General features: G+C 34.3%; 2 protein-coding genes across 2 annotated transcripts in view; one reads left to right on the top strand and one right to left on the bottom strand.

Moving 5' to 3' along the window:
- The window catches only part of LOC144959462 (uncharacterized), a 382,226-nt gene that overhangs the window by 114,028 nt on the left and 245,698 nt on the right, over positions 1-22,500 (bottom strand). Inside the window, exons 5-10 of the mRNA XM_078892063.1 lie at positions 15,370-15,500; positions 12,828-13,059; positions 7,712-7,930; positions 7,147-7,227; positions 4,537-4,854; positions 2,537-2,836 (exon numbers count right to left, since the gene is read on the bottom strand). Of these exons, the coding sequence (XP_078748189.1) occupies positions 2,537-2,836; positions 4,537-4,854; positions 7,147-7,227; positions 7,712-7,930; positions 12,828-13,059; positions 15,370-15,500 (1,281 nt within the window). The remainder of the gene's footprint in view (positions 1-2,536; positions 2,837-4,536; positions 4,855-7,146; positions 7,228-7,711; positions 7,931-12,827; positions 13,060-15,369; positions 15,501-22,500) is intronic.
- The window catches only part of LOC144959463 (uncharacterized), a 189,690-nt gene that overhangs the window by 9,735 nt on the left and 157,455 nt on the right, over positions 1-22,500 (top strand). The gene's annotated exons all lie outside the window — the stretch shown is intronic.

The raw sequence follows: 22,500 nt of genomic DNA, 5'->3' as shown, positions 1-22,500 counted from the left end.
AAATATTTGGCCTAGATGGAAAAGCAGCCCACGAGGAAATAAGACAAATTTCGGGCAAAAACGCACCACTAACAACAATAACTGTATCAAAGACAAGAATGGTAAAATATTATTTGAGAAAGAGGATATAAAGGAAAGATGGTGTCAATACATTGGCGAGTTATTTGATGATGACAGGCCCCAAATACCTTTGCCAAGCAACACTGACGGTCCTCCAATACTCGCATGTGAGATAGAAAATGCATTGAAAAATACGAAAGATGGCAAGGCTGAGGGTGAAGATGGCATTGTAACAGAAATGCTAAAAATTTTGAAAGAATTCTCAATTGTGAAACTAACAGATCTCTTTAATAGTATTCACAATACAGGCTATATTCCAGACGAACTTGCCAAATCGGTTTACATCACGCTACCGAAAAAACCAAAGGCGACAACTTGCAGTGATTTCCGCACAATAAGTCTGATGCCCCATGTAACTAAATTATTATTGAAGATCATCCTAGAAAGAATCAGGTCTACCATCGATAATGAAGTTGGCGATGTACAGTTTGGCTTTAGAAAAAAATAATGGGACAAGAGAAGCAATTTTCTGTTTTAATAATATCACACAAAAATACCTTGATCATCAAAAAGAAATCTATGCATGCTTTATCAATTACGCAAAAGCATTTTATAGGAGAAAGCATGGAGAATTAATGACATGTCTGGAAAAGGCAGGCATTGATGGCAAAAATATACGGCTAATCACAAATCTATATTAGCATCAAAAAGCAGCCATCAGGATTCAGGGCGATCTTAACTTTTCACGCCAATTAAAAGAGGAGTTCCTCAAGGATGTATCCTCTCCCCATATCTATTTAACCTGTACACAGAGTTTATCTTCCGTAAAACCGAGCACATTCCAGGTATTGTTATTGGAGTTAGGAGGATAAATAATCTGAGATATGCAGATGATACAGTATTGTTGGCATCGAACGAGACAAATCTACAGATCCTTGCAAATCAAGTAAACCTGAACAGTACAGCAAAGGGTCTAGAGATGAATGTTCAAAAGACGAAGCTAATGGTCATGTCAAAGAAGCCTGAAAAAATCGCAAAAGTCCAAATTAATAATCAAAACATCGAACAAGTAGATTCTTTTAAATATCTTGGACAGACAATGACCAACAACGGAAAGAATGAGCTGGAAGTGAAAAACAGGATTGCTATAGCTAAGTCGAGGTTCAGCCAACTGAATTACATTTTAACTTCGCAACAAACGCAGATGAAAACTGGAAGAAGAAGAAGAATTCTCTTTAAAACATTTTTTCCCGCTTAAAAAATTCACCTCGAGATTACAGAGCGAGTGTCATACGGTTGACCACATATCAATATTACAAAGGTAAGAAACCCTCTTACCTGCTAAATCAAAATGAGCGCCACATTTAATTCATATTTTGCCATCCTCTGATTCTCGCTGATAAAAAATTAATCAAAGTCATTTTGAAAACTAAAAATCTAGTTAAATAATAAGTGGAGTCGAAATAAAATACTTACATTTGACAAAGACAGTGACTGCCTTCCTACTCGTCCCATCACCAATCTGATTGTCAGCCTCACAACTATAAATGTGTGTATCCTTGCATGACATCTTTTTCGTTGCTGTTTTAGTAATGCCATATAATCCCAATGGCTGGTCTTCTGTATTATCAAATTCATCTGACCTTTGACCTTGTATTGACACATCAGGTTTTGGATTACCCTCGGCACGACACACAAAAGTCACCGTGTCATCAGCTGATACCGTCAGTTCTGAAGACTCTGAGTTGACTTTGTATTCCTCCACTGTGGCTGTGTCTGTATTGGGTTAAAATTCACATTGTGGTTGGAATTATAACTTGTAATATTTATTGATTTATCTTTTAGGAGGCAGAACTATGTTGTCTTTAAGATCAGAATCTATTTTCTTACTGCTTGTTGACGAAGAATTTTTACTAGCCAAACCGCAAGCAGTTGATTAATTATGAAAGTGCTTAACTTCATTGCTATGAACGAATATGAAATACTAAGAACATTTTTAACTGTTCGCCACAGAAGAAAATTACTTTACAATATTTAAATGAAAATGTTTAAAATATAAATCCCTTAATATGGTTCGGATTGATTTTATCGTAGAGATTATTTTTATCTCCTTATATTAGTTATGTCATTTCTCACCCCATGTTCAACTCCTCCGTCTAATACAAAGACTTTCAACAATATTTTTTTTTACTTTGGGTCAATGATTCTCAGACTTTGATAAAATAGTCTTGTTCTAATAATTATGCGTTGCAGTCACTAAGATATAACGTTTTTGAATTTTTGATAATTCTACACAGAAGGTCAATATATTTGAAACATAATTTTAACACCATATCACAATTTTATTCTTCTTCGGTCATAGGTCATTCGTGATATTGGTAAAAGTAACTATTAACACGCTATAAAATATAGTAATGTGGAAATTAACTTATATGTAGTTTAATTTTTTAAATTCTCTTCCATACTTTTTACTTACATTGAACATTCAATGTTAACTCAGATTTTTTATCATAACATCCGGTCACATGATCAGCCTGACACACACATCCTTTGTTGTTATCTTCCTTCCCCACTCGTATAGTCTGTGTAGCTGTTTCTCCATTGTTGACATTTTCTTTACCGGCACATGTCGTGGTGACCTTGTGGACCCCTGGATAACGTCCATATACTTGACACTTGACCACGACATTTTCACCGTTGGTTACTGTTACGATTTCGCCATTGGGTACTGGTTGTCCATTGTTGACAGCCATCACAGGCAGAGAGGATGGTGGTTCTATGGAGATAAGTATTACGGAAGTAGGTATATATATATATATATATATATATATATATATATATATATATATATATATATATATATATATATATGTGTGTGTGTGTGTGTGTGTGTGTGTAACCGCCATTTCCAATCGGGTTAATTTCCGGATGTACCCCAGTCTGGGTTTTAATTTTTCATAACGGGTGTTATCCAATAAAAAAATACAACAATATTTATTTATGCTTTAATGTACAGTGTTCGTAACTTTCAATTTGACCAATAAAAAATTCGGATTTAAGCCTGAATATGGATTAGCACCAGGTGTATTTAGTTGTGGATCATTATCCCGGCTATTTATTTTCTTTGATCGTATAGTTGGAATATTATCATCGTTTAGTTGAGTAGCTCGACATCTGTTTTGGTGCTTTGATTTGCCAAATACATTTCTCTTGATTCACGTTTCAATATTTAAAATATCCCAAATATTGTAGATATGTCTATACATTCTAAATGTTTTCTGCAGTATACATATTAATTTACGGCGACACGCAATCATTTTAATCTAATCTTGTATAATACCCCGTGTATAATATTTTTGATCAGACGTGAGCAGTGCAAATCTTAGGAAGATTTAACTTAATTTCTAAATATTTCATTTATTAACTTTATAACTTATTGTTGCATTCACGCTTTGTTAATCATAATGATTGTTTTATTATGGGAATCTGCAAAGTTTGATATTTTTACGTTTTTTAGATGATGATTATTAAGAAAGAGCAAAAGACTGGATGTTATATCAACCAGAATGTTAATAATGAAGAAATGGCTTATAAAATAGTTGTTTGCTTTGGTACAAAACAAATTATTGTAAACGTGATTGGAGTAATAATATAAGCATTATTTGTGTTTTTCTTAAAATGGAAAAATGAATTAATCAAGATTAAATAAAATTATTAATGGACTTAGATATTATATTTACTCTTATTTTATGTTTGTAATGACGATTTTTCTTTCTGTAGAATTATCCACAATAATATTAGACGTCTATATGTTTGAAATAAAACTATTTTACAAACACATATTGGACACCGTGGTCTTTTATAGTGCTATATATGCCAAGATAATTTTTATCTATCTATGCTTTTTAAGGATTAAAATACATGTTTTTAAAAGCTTTAAATGTTAAGGCAAAAGTAAGCTTTACAAAAATCACGAAATATATATCTTCAAGCATGACATTAGATGGAAGTGTTCTTCATAACAGGCTGGTTCTGTACCCAGTATCAAAATAAAATATAATTGGTAACTTTACAGAATAAGGTATTACATTCACAGTTGTTAATTTTCCGCTTTACAATTTCTTTATTCACGATTTACCCGCTTCAGTCACACTTTTTTTGAATCAGCAAACGAAGGGTCGTTGCATTTATCAGATATAAAGAATTTTCTAATGAAATTTATACGAAGAATCAAATTATCTGTTTATCCGCTGTAGACATAGCTTTATTTGATTGGTTGTAACTTCTTAGAATGACAAAAAAATAATTAATTAATTTTCTTATCCGTTGTGTACATCTAACATTAATTTGATTGCTTGTTGATCATTTAAATTAGAAAATTACTTAAACAGCTGGTTGGAACTAAATATATCTTTTTAATTCAGCACTTTTCAGTGATATCAAAATATTTTAAGCAATAACATAACATAAACTTACCTTGTACTGTAATACTTTTACTTTCCTCTGTTTTCAGGTCATCAAAGATGGCGTTGGTTGCCTTACACCTCATGGTAAGAACTCCTCCTTTCTCTGGGAACACGTTGTACTTGTATCTGTAATACACTCCTGGGTTAGTTTGTTCTCCTGGTGTAATGACACTTCTGTCACTTGCTGTAACTGTCATTGTAGGTCTGGGATTTACATTGGCATTGGCCGCGTCACAGTACATGTCAAATGAGGATGTAGATTCACATTTATTCAAGGTGGCAGTTTCTTTGTTGTCATGCAACGTCACCAATATTTTATTTGGACCATCTGTCAGCAAGAAACAATGTTTGCTGATAGCCAATGTATTTGAAATGTTAAAAGTGGGCAATATCAGTTATGTTTAAATTTAGTGCATGAATAGGGCATTGTAAAAAGCAATAATATTGTAAAATTTTCTATACATTAAAAGGTCACAAAAATAAAGCTTTGAGTTGAAACTATTTAGATGTAAAATATACAATGAGAGAAAAGAATTTCACCTAAACACGGAAGATGTAGAATTCAACAAACTGTTAACATCTTATTTCATGCCAGATGAAACATGAACTCTATATTTAATATATTTATTGAATTTTTATCTATTCATCTTAATTCTTTCTTTTTCTCTTCGGAAAGTAACCGAAAAAAGTTGATGATTATGTAAATTAGACCTTCAATTTTTCATGCGAAAATGTATCATCGCCTTTATTCTATGAAAAAAGATAAGGTTTGATAGACACATTCATTGAACTATAGATTATGACTATAAAAAGACAACCCAAGAACGGGATGACATTAACTCTGTAGCGAGGATTTTTCCGAAATTGTAATGACTACTCAACACAAACACTGATTTTTGAATCTTAAAATCAAATGCAAGTATAAGGTGTTTTTGTCAATAAACGTGTTTTACAAAAGCAGCATTAAATTTGTAAAAATACAACAAAGATTTCTCTTAAATTGTGTGAGAAACAAAAGAAATTTGTATTAAAATAAGACCCCTGCATCATAAGAAATGTGACGAATTATTTTTAACTATTGATACTACTACTACTGCTACTACTACTACTACTACTACTACTACAACTACTACTACTACTACTACTACTACTACTACTACTACTACTACTACTACTACTGCTGCTGCTGCTACTACTACTACTACTACTACTACTACTACTACTACTACTACTACTACTACTGCTGCTACTACTACTACTACTACTACTACTACTACTACAACTGCTGCTGCTTACTACTACTACTACTACTACTACTACTACTATACTACTACTACTACTACTACTACTACTACTGCTGCTACTACTACTACTACTACAACTATTACTACTACACTACTACTGCTACTAACTACTACTACTACTACTACTACTACTACTACTACTTACTACACTACTACTACCTACTACTACTACTACTACTACTACTACTACTACTACTACTACTACTACTACTACTATACTACTATACTACTACTACTACTACTACTACTACTATACTACTATACTATGCTATACTAACTACTAACTAATAATAATAATATATAATATAATAATAATAATAATAATAATAATAATAATATATTGAAAATAATAGTAATAAAATAATAATAATAATAATAATAATAATAATAATAATAATAATAATAATAATAATAATTTATATATTATATATATATATTAATAATAATAATTTATATAATAATAATTAATTATAAATAGTCTTTTTCTTGTTGCATGTATATGGATGATCATTCCACTTTTTTTGGCTAAAGGTAATTTCGGGTTTGAGGTAATATAATTTATTCCTGAGAATGTTGTTGATCTCTTTGTTACTCAGTTTCTGGTTCAGCTCGTCAAATGTACGATCATTTTTGAAGCGTGTTTAAGTTTAAGACACCTTTTCATTTTGACTGTATTGTTTTCCGTTGTATTTCCTCCCTATTCTGGCAGGCAGAAACTGAGTACGCTGATGATCATAGAATGAAAGAAGATTAACAATAGTTATTTTTAATCAATTTGGAAGTAGTAAAGCTGTCTCATACGAAACCGTCGCATATTTATTTCAGACATAACTTTTGTTGCATGCATTTTCCACTCAAGCTTATTGTCTACCACTACTCCTAGATACTTATAATTATCTACAATCTCGACAATTGCATTATTCATATTGATTGGTCGATATTGTTCAAATTGAATTAGAACGTCTATGATAAATTCTTTGGTTAATTATGTACATTTGATTTAAGACTATTTACATGGCACCATACTGCAATATCTTCAATTCCGCGTCCATAGGAGTCAACTTCCGCTTTCGTTTGGATGTTTCCATGGAATGTTGTATCATCGGCGTATTTCACCAAAACGACATTGTTAGAGCTGCTTTACAATTGTTGTTGTCGTAGATTGAGAACAACACATGCGCTAATACTGTTTCCTTGGGGTGCTCTAGTGTTGGTGTTTATGTACGATGATTTCATTCCGTTGCTTTCGTAACATTTAAAGGGATACAAATGTTTGCTTGGAAATTATTATGTAGAAATAGACAAAAAAAACTTACAGGCAAATTTGGGAGTATATACAAACGAATTTCCATATCCAAGATTAGAATATCCTGCACATATGTAGCTTGGACTTTTGTCTGTAGATAGAAGAAATAATAGAAATAACATGACATTATTTATGATCATAAATATTTTATATATAAAGTGAAGTCTAGATAGAGGCCATAATACACCCACCCCATATGAGAAATAAGACAACTCATGTTTCATCTAATTTCCATTATTTCCATTACAATACCCAAGTAGTTCTATTTATATAGGTTATAAACAAAATGACAATCATTGTTTTATGTGCCTATTTCTATAACAAATGTTTAATAAATTTACCTATTACTTTTCATATTAGATTTGATTCTAAGATGCTTATACATTTGTTTATTAAACTATTATTACACAAAAATTAAAAAGTAAACTCTCAAAGAGGGATCATGGTTCTGAAAGTTACTGATTCTGTTCATTTAATCTTATGTTTTTTTGATATTTGTAATCTTTAAAAAGTCATTAGTTATTTCTTTAACAAGTACGCCTGTTATGCCCTGGCGGTGGTTAATATTCACCCACCATTAGGGTTATAGATGACAGGCAGAGATAAGGTGTTTCCATTGTTGATTACATTTCCAACAAGATTATCATCTGAATTCAGCCACTGCGATACACCTGGAGGTTTTCCTGAATTCTTCAGATGACACTGACATGTCCTAGTTGTGTCCCCTTCTTTGATGTAACCTTGGGTTGAATCTCCTTCATTGGGACAATTTATCATTTCTACTTCCGGTAACACTGGGGAATGAGATCAGCGACATCTATATAGTATTAGTAGACGGTGGATGAGATGCGTGTAGTAATGAATTGAAATGGCCAGTAATGAATACAGAAAAAAAATTATAAAAGTCTGATGCTTTGAATCAATAAGAGATCCAAAATATATAAATATCACGTAAATCATCTATGTAAGAAAGAAGATCTTTTTTTCCTTCACTTATTTTTACGTGCACCATATCACTATGGGATTGTCGAGTTATTTCCCCCTACCCTCACCTCTTTGTCACTCAGCAGTGATCGAGACGCTCGGTCTGGTCCTCCAGGCGAAAACTCCTTTCCGAAATAATGCGTTCTATCAATTGAGTAGCAAACAATCCCTATTGTCCGTTTCACGCTGTTGGATCCGGGATAAGTTCCGACTACATGGGGCTCAAGCCTCTATATGACAACTTATTTACTTACATATAAGAACATTTAGAGGAAATAATGGAATATAAGACATCATTATCCCATAAACATGAACAGGAAGATCGTGTTAAGGCGGTGTATGTTGACGTCGACGGATATAAAAAGACGTGAACACTGTATTTCATTGATGGGACAAAGTTGTTGATGGAATAAATACCTTATCTTTGTGCATCCAATTTCATGGTGTGTAAAATAATTGTGCTTGCTATAAACATCCAATAGAATAACATATCAAGAAGCCACAAAGAAAAGCCATTATCTGTCCAAAACGTCTTGGGTTATAGAGTCTATAATGAGGAAAGTGAGAGATTAATTTACAATGCACTCCTCTTGCTTGATTCACCTGTTGCAATATGTGTGTATTGGCTCCCAATGTGCAAGTCCTATGAATTCAAGAATCAAAGATATTGGCAACTTGTTAATTTTTCATTTACTCCATATTAGGGCATACCCTGTACTAATAATCTTGATATTTTGTTTGTTTGTTTTTTATTTGTCGATATGAAAGGTTTGTAAAGTGTAACGATTCTAGTTATTATGACATATGGGTGATTTGATGTCAAAGGGATTTTTTTTCACAATAAAACTTTATCATAATTTATGTATCTACAAATGACGGTAATAATTATCACAATAATATTAATCAGGATAATACTGCTAGTACTACTAGCACTACTATCATTACTGCTATTACTACTACTACTACTACTACTACTACTACTACTACTACTACTACTACTACTACTACTACTACTACTACTACTACTACTACTACTCTACTACTACTACTACTACTACTACTACTACTACTACTACTACTACTACTACTACTACTACTACTACTATATACTACTACTACTACTACTACTACTGCTACTACTACTACTACTACTACTACTACTACTACTACTACTACTGCTACTACTACTACTGCTACTACTACTACTACTACTACTACTACTACTACTACTACTACTGCTACTACTACTACTGCTACTACTACTACTACTACTACTACTACTACTACTACTACTACTACTACTACTACTACTACTACTACTACTACTACTACTAATCTTCTTCTTCTAGGTTCCATGCCTGGTCCAGGCTTCGGATACTGCATGAATTATCTCTCTCCATTCCTCCCTGTCTCTTGCTTTTTCAAACAGCTCTTGGATTGTTAGGTTGGTGAAGCCCTTCAGTTGGTCTATGAGTGTTTTTCTTTGTCTCCCCCCCCCCCCCCCCCCCCCCCCCCCCCCAGCGCGTTTACCAGGTATTTTTCCACAACTTGCCAGGTATTCATTCTTATCTTTCCTTACTATGTGTCCGAAAAAGGATAGTTGTCGATCCGCTATTAAGGGCATTAGTTTCCTTTGTTGGTATGTTTGTTTTAGCACTTCTTCGTTCGTTTTGTGTGCAGTATACGATATTCTCTGCATCCTTCTCAAACACCACATTTCAAAAGCTTCAATGTTCTTTTGTGTTTCTGCATTTGTAGTCCAGCTTTCGCATCCGTATAACAAGACTGGCCACACGTAGCACTTCAAGATTCGGAATCTAATCCCGAACGACATCTGTTTGTTTTTCAAAATGTTTCCGAGGTCCATAAAGGCCTGTTTGGCTTGAGTTATTCTTGCTCGCATGTCTCGGTTACATCTTCCATCTGTTGTCACTATTGAACCCAGGTATTTAAAACTTTCTACGTTGGTAAGTTGCTTGCCGTGAATCGTTATATTGCAGGTGTTGTTGTTTTCGGAGTTTTTCTGTATTACCATGCATTCCGTTTTGGTGACATTCACTTCCATTCCCTTGGCTTCACTATCTACTACCACTTTGTCAACAATCTTTTGAAGTTGCGTTTCTGAAGTTGCAACGAGTACCGTATATATTATCTGTGTATCTTATATTATTTATGTTGTGACCTCCTACTTTTATTCTCTCCATATTAGTTATGCCCCTCATGATTGTTTCTTGGTATAGATTAAACAGATCTGATGAGGCAACACACCCTTGACGGACTCCTTTCTTAATAGGAATGGAATTTCCTGTAGAGTTTCCGATTTTGATAGATTCCTGCTGGGTGTAGTATAATGTTTGCATGAGTCTGAGTTCTTTCTCATCAGCGCCAATGGAGTGCAGTTGTTTTAGTATTTCTTCGTGGCGTACTCTATCAAAAGCTTTTTTGTAGTCGACAAAACAGAGGTATAGTGGGGTCTGAACCTATAAAGCTCTTTCACTTAAAACACGGAGGAGGTATATTGCGTTCCTTGTCCCTTTGTCAGGTTGGAATCCATATTGTTCTTCTGCGATTTCGGGGTTAATCTTATTCCTTAGCCTGTTGATAATTATACGCAACAGTATTTTGTTGATGTGGCTTATTAAACTTATAGTTCTAAAATTTTCGCATCTGACTGCACCTGCTTTCTTTGGTATTGCTATGAAAATAGAGTTACAGAGATCTTCTGGAATTTTCCCAGTGTTGTATATATTGTTGAAAAATATGTGAAGTTCATCAATTGCTAGATCTCCTAGGCTTTTTAATACCTCTACAGATATTTCATCAGGGCCTGTTGCTTTACCATCCTTCATTCGTTCCATGGCATGTTCAATTTCACTTTTGGTGATATTGGTCCGCTTAATGGTTCTTTAAATTTCAGTGGTGGTTCATTTCTATTTGGATCATTGTACAGTTCGCCTATGTATTCTACCCATCGGCTTTCTATATGTTGTTTTTAAAATATCAGTTCCCCTTGTTTGTTCTGGATACAACTTCCTGCTGCTTTGCTTTTCCTTTTCCCTGATAGTTCTTTTATTCTTTGGTGAGCTTGTTGGGGGTTGGGTTTGTATTCTCTTTCGATTTCCCAGCAATTCCAGTCTAGATAGTTCTCATGTGTCTCGATGCATTTGGATTTAATGTGGTTGTTCAAAGTTTGGTATTCTGCAGACCCTCTGTTGCATTTTCGTCTTTCTTCAAATAGGTTTAGAATTTCATTTGTCATCCATTCTTTTTTGTTGTTTATTTGAGCTATTGGTAAATGCTTTTCTGCAGTTGCTATGACACACTTTTGGAATATATCAAATTGTTTTTCACATTTTTCGTTATCAGGTTCACTTTGGCTTTGTATCATGATTGCACTTTCAAATTCTTCTCTCATTTTGTTTGTATGCCATTGTCTTTGCATAACCTGTAATCCCTCTTTATTCTACCAGCTGTTCTCTGAATAGCTTTAAACTTTATCCTTACTGTACAAACAACTGGGACATGGTCACTGTCTACATCGGCGCCTGGGTAGGTTTTGCAATTTAATATGCCATTTCTGAATCTTGATGATACTGCTATAAAGTCTATCTGGTTCCTTGCTCTGTCCCCTGGTGATTGCCATGTCCAGGTTCTTCTTGGGTGTTGTTGAAACCAGGTGTTTGAAATCATTAATTTATTTGTTCTACACCAATCTGCCCAGATGTTTCCTCGTTCGTTTCTGTCTCCGAGTCCATGTGGTCCGATTATGTCACCATCTCTGCCTCTGCCAATCTTAGCATTTAGGTCCCCCATTACCAGAAGGACTTCTTGTGATTTACACATTCTTTTTGCTTTGTCTAGTGAATGGTAAAACTCTGTCATATCTGCATCTGTCGCCTCTTCTGTTGGTGCATAAACTTGAATAATATTGGTGTCAACTACAGGTCCTCTTAGCTTAACCAGCAAAACTCTGTCTGAGATTGCTACGTGCCCTTTGTAAAATGTGGTTGATTGTTGGTCTAAGATCATCCCTACTCCTTTTTGGAAAGAGGTTCCACCACTCAATATGATCTTATATGTCGTGTTGTTTTCTTGTTTTGACATGGTTCCCTGCTCTTTCCATCTCATCTCTGCCAGGCCAAGAATATTTATTTTGAGCTGTTTCATTTCTTTTAGAATGTTGTTTAGTTTTCATTTTTGGGCACAGGTCCTGACATTCCATGTCTCAATTTTGGTTTTGTCACATTTGTTAAATTTATTTCGTCTAGTAACTGGCTGACGGTTCAGTGTGAGCTGACGAACATCACGTTCCCAACCGAGCGAGGCAGCAGTCTTCCGTGAAAACGTGCTCCCCTTTACGCTGTCACCGTTTAACTTTTTGGACTTATTCATGCAGTTAACTACTACTACTACTACTACTACTACTACTACTACTACTACTACTACTACTACTACTACTACTACTACTACTACTACTACTACTACTACTACTACTACTACTACTACTACTACTACTACTACTACTACTACTACTAATAATAATAATAATAATAATAATAATAATAATAATAATAATAATAATAATAATAATAATAATAATAATAATAATACATTCTTTTATCCAAGAATTAACTTCATCTTTACCTAATTTAATATTAACACTGGCGTATTTCTACTTCATTACCGTTACTACAATTCAAAACATACCAAGATTCAATATTGTAGGAACACCTGACTTCTCCATTAAGTCATCCCATCCTAGAGCTGTCAAATCCATGTATGCTGTAAATCTAAATTCATAGTTCCCAGCACCACTAAGCTGGTTGATGGGTAGATTCAATTCACATTCGTAGTTGTAGTAAACAGTACGGGGTGGGTTGTTACCTTCATCTGTCGTTTTCTTGGGGTTTATATATCTTGAAGTCACTGATATCCAATTCTGTAGAACAGAGTATGGTGATAATGGTATTGGAATTAGTTATATAATTCTATAATAACAACCAACGTTTTATAAGCAAATTGTAATTGTGGGTCTCTAGATTTGATATTTTGAAATACTTTGATCAAACATTCCCAATGATATAAATATCTATCGAGAAGTCAATGGACGTATTTATAAGTGTTAACAGCCAAATACAGAAGTAACAATAAATATCATCTCTACAAGCCTATTGTCAAATATGTCCCTTGTTTACAAATACAAAACATGGGCACTCACATGGAACGAATAAGGTAAAATTGAGACATTCCATAAATGCGAGGTCACAAAAAACGCGCTGCTGTTTATATCAATCTATTGTAAAATGATATAAAGATATATTTTCACAATTTTCACTATTATTAGAATTACCATTTGTTAATGGAATTACAAAATATCAAAATAATGAAATGGCCGCTTTTGATAATATACAAAACCTGGTAACACCACCTAAATGTTTTTAAATATCCTAGAAAAGATGACGCACATTATTGTGGCATTTGTGCGTTGAAATTCACTGAAAAAGATACTTGTTATGACGCCTTGGAAACGTCTGTGCTCAATATCTTGGGAAAAGAACTAAATTCTAAAGTATTTAAGAGGGTAAGAACATGAAGATAGCCTTCCCGTGTGTTAATGAATAAACGATAACATAAAGTAAGGAACGCACACGATATGTTTTATGCAGAAGACGTTAAAATGATAGTGTTCGTTGACGAAGAGGATTTTATCTTAGAAGTGAAAAATAAATAGTCCTAATGCCAAAGTAGTATATGGACAGAAAAAATCACAAACACCTACCAATCAACAGGCTATATCATGAACAAAATTGTTTTTAAAGAAAAAAATGGTTTCAGTTGATATTTCATGGATGGTAAGACCCAATTTACGTCATTGACACACCAAAGACTAAGTTCAATACTGATAACTATATAAAACTATTGTAAGAAAATCATATGTGAACGCCTTTATCCAGGAAGGAATTATATTTTTCAAAATTATCGGCCTTCATCCCATATGAGCAAAAGAACACAAGCTTTTCTTCAGAGAAAGAATATTTCCAAGAGAAAGAAAATTAGTCACCTCAACCACTCGACCTAAAACTAATGGATTACGCAGTTTGGAATTCCTTTACCGAGAAGATTTATAGTGGACAAAGATCCGCACTCATAAAAGAAAATATCGAGATAAAGAATTATTTTATGCTGGGAGGAGATAATCATTGAGTAAATTCGGAAGTGCACTTTAAGTATGAAGAAGAGAATACGATGCGTCATTGAAGAGAATGGTGGTGTTATGATACCGTTAAGTGTTAACTTTGTAATCGTTGGACCAAAATAGGTATGTGAGTGTGATACATACATATATATATATATATATATATATATATATATATATATATATATATATATATATATATATATATATATATATATATGATTAATTTCGAATCGAAACAAGGAGCGACAGACATGAATATTGAAAAAAATTCTCGCATCGTGTTATAAATTTTTCAGCGCATGTCAACTTTACGATAATTTGCAGTTATATGAACTCATCATCGGATGGAAAATTGCTTTCTACTCTACTCGTAGTAAAGAGCTCTTACTTGTCATGTAGAAGTAGATTGTTATATTGAAACATCCCAACATTCTAGAACAAACTTCCAAAATAATATAGGCATTGGTCACCGGAAGAAATGTTTATAACGCATCTGGAGACATTCCAAATTAAATAACTGATGCTCATATAATACGCTATGAGCCCTTCCTCGTCATACGGTAGAGTGTTAAACAAATACAATTTATTGTTATTATTGCCACCATTAACAAGAAATAAGTAGGAGTAGGAAAGTACCAGAAGACAATAAAGAATAAAAATTTCGCGGCGGCGACGGGGGCTCGAACCCACAACCTTACTGGTACGAGAACTCCGCCACCTATAAACATTTAATTTCCTAAATAAATCTCATTTAAACAAATTCATATTGATAAAAAAACAACTAGTAACAAAACAGCTGTCAATGGATTTCAGTCTGACAAAAATAGCGAAATATTCGAACCATAAACAAGTCGGAAATACAAGAAATATAGAAATGTTTCCGATCAAATTGTTTTCGTCTACATGAATATAATATATTTTTAAAACAACATATTATGGTGGCTATTTATGACAAATAATGTTATTATATTTTGTCTTTTTATTAATTTGAACTTGTAAACAGTATATAGGGAAGTAAAAATATCGTGTCAATTGTCTTGTAAAACTTACCCCACTTCCTTTCTTATAATGAAACCGACAGTCAATTTCAGGGTAGACATTGTTGACATCACAAGTCCATACAACATGTTGACCATTACTGGATATTATGATGTTGGTACATACGGGGGCTGACTGAAATGCTGTAATATTTCATAATTTTGATAAAATCAACGTAATCCTCTTATCATCATCATCATCATCATCATCATCATCATCATCATCATCATCATCATCATCATCATCATCATCATCGTCGTCGTCGTCGTCGTCGTCATCATCATCATCATCATCACCACCATAATTATCATTATTATCAACATAATTAAAGTAATAATAATAATAATAATAATAATAATAATAATAATAATAATAATAATAATAATAATAATAATAATAATAATAATAATAATAATAATAAATAATAATAAATAATAATAATAACATTAACAATAATAAAATAATAGATTTGAATAATAAATTAAAATATACCCAGATACTCACAAAACACGCTGAAATCACATTCTCCGAGTTTACTGGTACCGTCATACCAAGACCAAGTTCTCTGACTCAATGATCTGTCCACATTATGTATAGTCATTGTCCACCTGTATTGATTTGAATCATTATCTTCCACTGCACACGAGTACCGATCTGGATCAAATGAACTTTGTTGTTGTGGGATGTAATCAGGCCTGCACTCTGTCAGTGTTATAATACCACCTGGACCTGCATCGAATTTCCATCTCAATCTCCTATTTGTCACACGATCTTTATTTACATATTTAGTTAAGATCAGGGAAGATCCCTCTGCCACTGGATATCGGGAACATGGGTCTGAAATTATTACAGAAATGTTAATGTAAAGAATGGCAGATGTTATGGTAGGGAAAGAATGTAATACAGCAAATTTAAAAAGGTGGAATTCTTACATAATGATAATAATAATAATGATAAAAATAATAATAATAATAATAATAATAATAATAATAATAATAATAATAATAATAATAATAATAATAATAATAATAATGATGATGATGATGATGATGATGATGATGATGATGATGATGATGATGATGATGATGATGATGATGATGATGATCATGATTTAATGGTGATATTGTAGGAAATAAGTTTACCTGAATGAACACGGACAATAGAATAATATATTATAACTAAAACCAGATAAAACATCGTTCTCAAAATCTTTGCCTTGATTTTTGATGTACAATATTATACTGTGGATTAAACAAACAAGGAGTTAATTATTATTATATAATTTACTGTATTTTACATAAAAATAAATACTCGTATTTACTTTAAAAGTAAAGTATCATCCAAGCTGGCCACAATGATGAGTTACTTTAAAAACCGTAAGGTAAAAGGGTGACGTAACATTAACAATAGAATTGATACGCAAACTTGTCAGAGAACAGTAGATTTGATTTCTACATTTATTAACAAGACGACGATAAAAACAATTTAATCTTTGGCTTTTGAAGTCTTTAAGGTGTGATAATCAGAGTGATTTTCTTCGTCGTGTATTTTCTACTTATGAATTAATAAAACCGTCTTATTACTAGTGTTTAAAAAATATTTTAAAAGATGTCAAAGTTTTCATTTTAATATAAGTCATTTTGGCTATATTACGGTGTTACAGTTTAAATATCACCTTTCTTAATCAGATTTACTTTGTACACCACAATGATCTTTGTTTAATTAATACGAATATATAGATGTTTTGTAGACAAATTGTTAATTTCCATCCAGCATTTAACTTCTCTAATACAGTCCTCAGCACAGATAATCAATGATGGGATATTGCTAGGAATATCCCCTACATAGATCTGAGTGTCATCAGCATAGAAATGATTCATTAATATATTTTAACTAAACTATCCGAAAGATGTTGAGTATAAAGAATAAAAATAACCAGACCAAGGGCAGACACCTACGGAACGCCATAATTTAGAGGAAATGTTTCTGATGCTGCACACTCGATCAAATGCGACGGAGATCTTGATATTAGGGAGGATTTATACCAAGTAAGCACAGTAGTCTCTTATTCCAAAAGTAATTTCCAATCGTTTAATAAGTATCTCAGGATCAATGGTGTCAAATGCAGCCGAAAGGTCTAACATACTCAATAAACAGACATGATTTTTGTCAATACTATTAAGAATATCAGTGCATTCTTTTAAAAGGGCAGATTTAGTGCGATGATGTGATTTATAAGTAGATGGGAAATTTTCACTTAAATTATTCAGATGGATATGATACAAAATTATATTTAACACAATGCACTTTAGATATATGTGGAACGTTGGAGACAGGTCTGTAGTTTTCAGCTCGTTTACATTTAGATCGGACTTCTTTAATAGTGGTTTAACTCTCTCCTTACCGATAATTTTCAGTATTGTCCCAAATGGTAGGCTTACCCAGCAGAAAAATTGATATTTCAAACTCAAACAATCTCTCTACAAAACAACTTTATATTCTTATTAATTAAACAAAGATCATTGTGATGCACAAAATAAATCTGAATAAGAAAAAAATGTATATAATGTCGTAACAAATGTGACGGTTTTACTGTAGGTGGTAAGGAGAGGGTAAACAATGGCACGATTAAACGAGTCGGGGACAATACTGGAGACCAACGAATTATTTATAAGTTTAGTTATTGTTGGTAACCGTTCTTCATTACAAGTCTTAAAAATACTAGTTGGGATGTGGTCTACTAAGTCACAATATTTTGATGGGCTATCTAAAACGGCTGACCTCACTTCATCCTTTGTGGCTGGATCGAAAACATCTAGTGTCGTTCCGTGCAATGGCCCAAAGCTCGATGACGATGATGACGATATATTGGCCACGTTCTCCCTAATGGATTTTATCTTGTCGTGGAAATAGGTGGCGAAATTTTGAGCTGGTTCAACGTTATTTTTAGACGCTGGAACGGGTGTGGATTTTTTACTGCCAAGAAGGTCGTTTCCGGTGAAAAACAGTTCTTTGCAAGATTTTATATTTTGAAATTTTAAGTTGAAGTGGGCCATTTTAGCGCGTGTGATGGCGTTATAAAGAGCCGACTTAGCTGCTTTGTAGATATCCTTAAATACCGTTAGGCCACTTTTTCGCCATTTCCTTTCTTTTTCCTCTTTAATTCCTTTATCTCGGAGTTGAACCATCGTAAATTTGGTCGATTCGATACCACCCGACATTGTTGTGGTGCCTCACGGTCAATAATAGACTGCAATAATATGTTGTAGTCGTTTACATTTTAACTCATTTACTACGTCACGAATGCTCTCTTGTAAAACACTGATATCAATTTGTCAATAATTCCTTGTTGTTATGTGTCGTTTCGGGAGGTCAACATTCTTTAACGCGATATCCACTAAAAAAGCTTTGTGATCGGATATCGATAGGTCAACAACTTTGGTCTTTCTTATTCTATTACTTGACACAGGGGAGATGACATGATCAATGATGTTGCCGGCCTGGTGTCTTGTGTCGGTGATGTGCTGGTGTAATTCGTTATCGTGTAGGGTTTTCTTGATTTTCGTGACTGTCGGAAAAGTGGAATTATAAAGTATGTTGAAATCCCCCAATAAAAATATATGGTGAACTTTTAAGGTTGAAGTCTAAGATATCATTTTAAAATTCAGCTACAAACTTAGTATTTGATGTATTCGGCGGTCCATAGATAGTGATGATGGAGAAAGTGGTAGAGTCGGATTGGAAGGAAAGGCATCCAGATTCGTAGTTTTTTCTTGTAAGAGGAGTGAAAGTCATGTTGGTGATAGCAAGACTATAATTAAAGGCACTACCACCCCCTTTTCTCCAAGGTCGTAGTGGTGATTTCCAGGTATGTGGTGCTAATGTAGTAGTCATCCTGTTTGTCCTGAAGCCAGGTTTCCGTAATGCACAATATATCAATATGAGGATCTTCTTGATTTTGGTGACTGTCGGAGAAGTGGAATTGAAATGTATGTTGATATCTTCAATAGAAATATATGGTGAACTTTTAAGGTTGAAGTCTAAGATATCATTTTGAAATTCAGTTGCAAAATGAGGTCATGGTCGTCACCGTAGTGGAAGTAGTGGTATCAGTGGTAGTTATTGATGATAATGATGATTCTAGTAATAATGACATCAATTTTGATAAACTTCTTGATGATTCTAATCTTGAGAATCAGAGTGATGATGAAGTTGTTGTTGTTGTTGATGATGATGATGATGATGATGAAGAAGAAGTAGTAGCAGTAGTAGTAGTAGTAGTAGTAGTAGTAGTAGTAGTAGTAGTAGTAGTAGTAGTAGTAGTAGTAGTAGCATTTGTAGTAGTAGTAGTAGTAGTAGTAGTAGTAGTAGTAGTAGTAGTAGTAGTAGTAGTAGTAGTAGTAGTAGCAATAGTAGTAGTAAGAGTAGTAGTAGTAGTAGTAGTAGTAGTAGTAGTAGTAGTAGTAGTAGTAGTAGTAGTAGTAGTAGTAGCAGTAGCAGTAGTAGTAGTGGTAGTCATAACCACCAATGCTTGTTGCTCCGACACCGAACCCACTCCACAGCATCTGGAGAGCAGATTCTTAGATCATGATCAGTGCAGCTTAATCCATCTTGTCATTCTCTAAGGATGTGTTCCATCATCAGCTCCGGGCATCCACTTGTACACAAGCTAATCCCCACAAACCCCCTACTTTTTCAATGCTTCCAGTTGTCCTCCCGTTTGTTCCGTGCTCTGTTCAGTGTTACCCATTCATTCCCGGGAGATCAGGTCAGTGGGGCAGTTCTTCTGTCGGAACTTCAACGTCTTCATTTGCATTTTGGTACCACTCCTTCCATGTGGAAAGCTTGTATACAGCTGCATGCCCTGAGTTTATTCTTTCATTCTTTCTTCCACTATGTAGATCTTTCTTTACTTCAGTCTAATTGTCATTGAGTTGAGCTCATGAAGGGGTGCCTCGGGTACATATTCAGTATATATTTCTGGAACTAGTAGCTCTTCGAAAGTGGGGAGGTGCAATGCCAGAGAGCCGATGGAGCACTGGAAATGCAGTCGTTTCAAGTTACCAGCAATGTTCCGCAGGTGTTATGTACAGGGTCAATTTTGTTGGCATGGCAGGATCGTGCCTTGACTGGTGAGACGTATTAGGATGATAAATGCAGAGTGCTAGTTCCGTTGTCTTTATTTTTTTTTGAGATCTGATCCCCATGTAGTGTTTGCCAGTTCTTCTTAGCAGGTTGTTTCTTGTGGCCATCTTTGTGTTTGTTTTATTTGTGTGCTGAGAGAATGACAAATTGGTCTAAGGTGACACCGAGGTAAACGGGGAATGTGTTGTTCTCCAGTATGATCCAATTACAGGAGATGTTCAGTTTCCTGTTAACTTGGTGGCATTTTAGATGAAAAGCACACGCTTGTGTTTTTACTGTGTCGGCATTTAGTCAGTTCTTTAAATCAGAGAGTGTTTTCATGGCATCTGTTAGACTCTCCTCAATGGTTTTGAAATCCGAGGCATGGAACGCAAGACACAGATCATAAGCATATAGAAACCTTCGGATGCTCTCAAATTCAGGTTGGTCGTTAGAATAGACGTTGAAGAGGTTAGGTGCACGTACCGATCTTTGAGGGAATCAGTAATTTGTGATCTCCACCTGTATTTCTTCCCAACTATTTTCACACAAAAAAGCGACGGTTTCACAAAAGGAATTTTATTATTGCAATTACTTTTGTATTGCGACTTACCCTTGCAACATTTTGGTTCAGTTTCCAACGATTTACTAATGATTTACTGTGTCATAGGCAGATGTCAGGTCCATTAAAACAGCGCCTGTATTTTATTTGTTCTCATGTGTGTCAAGTTCAGGAGTTGGTCACAGCATGACCTTCCAGGACAAAAACCAGCATAGTCAGGCGACAGATGTTCTTCTACGGTTTGGGAAATGCTAGCTAGTTTCATGCGTATATACACTTTGTACAGTATGCATAGGAGGGATACTGGTTTGTAGCTCTTGCTGCTATTTGGGTCTTTTCCCGGTTTAAGTAGAGCTATTATCCGTGGTTGACGCCAAAGCTTTGGTATTTTGTGTGATTCAACACAGTAGTTGAAAAGAGTTAGTAACCACGTTTTTGTTGAGGGACCGAAATACTTTATCAATTCTGCAGTGATGCCATCTAGACCAGCCGCGTTACCGGGTTTGGAGTGTTCAAGAGCTGATTCCAATTCTTCGATGCAAACAGGGTCTACTTCCTGTTCACTTTCTTAGGAGATATTTTCCATTTCCCTTTTCATTTCCTTAACTTTGCCACTTTCTTTGTGAGTTGGTTTTACATTTTTTATAAGTTGGTTTGCTACATCGATTGGTGTCACTACTTCAACACTGGATTGTTTGTTGTTTTTTGTATTAGATTTTTCATAGTTGACCAGGCTTACTTGCTGTTGTGGGTCACGTTCGTGTTGGTTATCATTTCCTTCAATCTTTCTGATTTTGTTCCGGCAATGGAAGTAATTAAAATCTCACCAAGTTGGACAGTATCTTCAGCAAATGGATCGGTTTCGTAAAAATCTACATACTATTTATAAAGTTCCTTACTGTATTGCTGAAGGCATGGTGTATAGGATTTTTTGCAGGGCCTAGGTATGTGTTTTTTGCCAATTCTCCTAACCAGCTGGTCGAAGTTTTGGGGAACTGCATCGATGGTGATGGATTTTTATCTCTGACAAGAGTTTCACAGTTTGTCTTCCGAAAATTGTATCTGGGTAGAGGTTTGCTCTCGCGAGGTCTAATGACTGGGCCTACCTCACTGGAGAGAGGTCTGTGCTGTGATTGCACCAACATATTTCTGAAAGATTTGGACATGCCTGGAAGACACCGATGAAAGTTCTGAGTTGTAGCCTCTTCTCTAGCGATCGCTTAATAATAATGGTTTGTCTTTTGCGTCATGGAGGTGTGCCAAATCATATTTGTCAGCCCATTCTTCAAAAGTATCTCGATCTTCGTTGTGATTATTGTATCCCCATTTGGTGCTTTGTCTGTTAAAGTCACCTAAAACAATCATTGGTTTCTCACTACTAGTAGTGGTAAAAGAAGCAGAAGTAGTAACAGTACTAGTAAGAGTAGTAGTAGTAGTAGTAGTAGTAGTAGTAGTAG

Source organism: Berghia stephanieae, chromosome 14 (genome assembly GCF_034508935.2).
Source record: "Berghia stephanieae isolate SIO BIC M18660-M18661 chromosome 14, UCSD_Bste_1.3, whole genome shotgun sequence".
NCBI classification, from domain to species: domain Eukaryota; kingdom Metazoa; phylum Mollusca; class Gastropoda; order Nudibranchia; family Aeolidiidae; genus Berghia; species Berghia stephanieae.
Note: the sequence above shows the minus strand (reverse complement) of the source record. Positions and strands in the feature narration are given on the sequence as shown.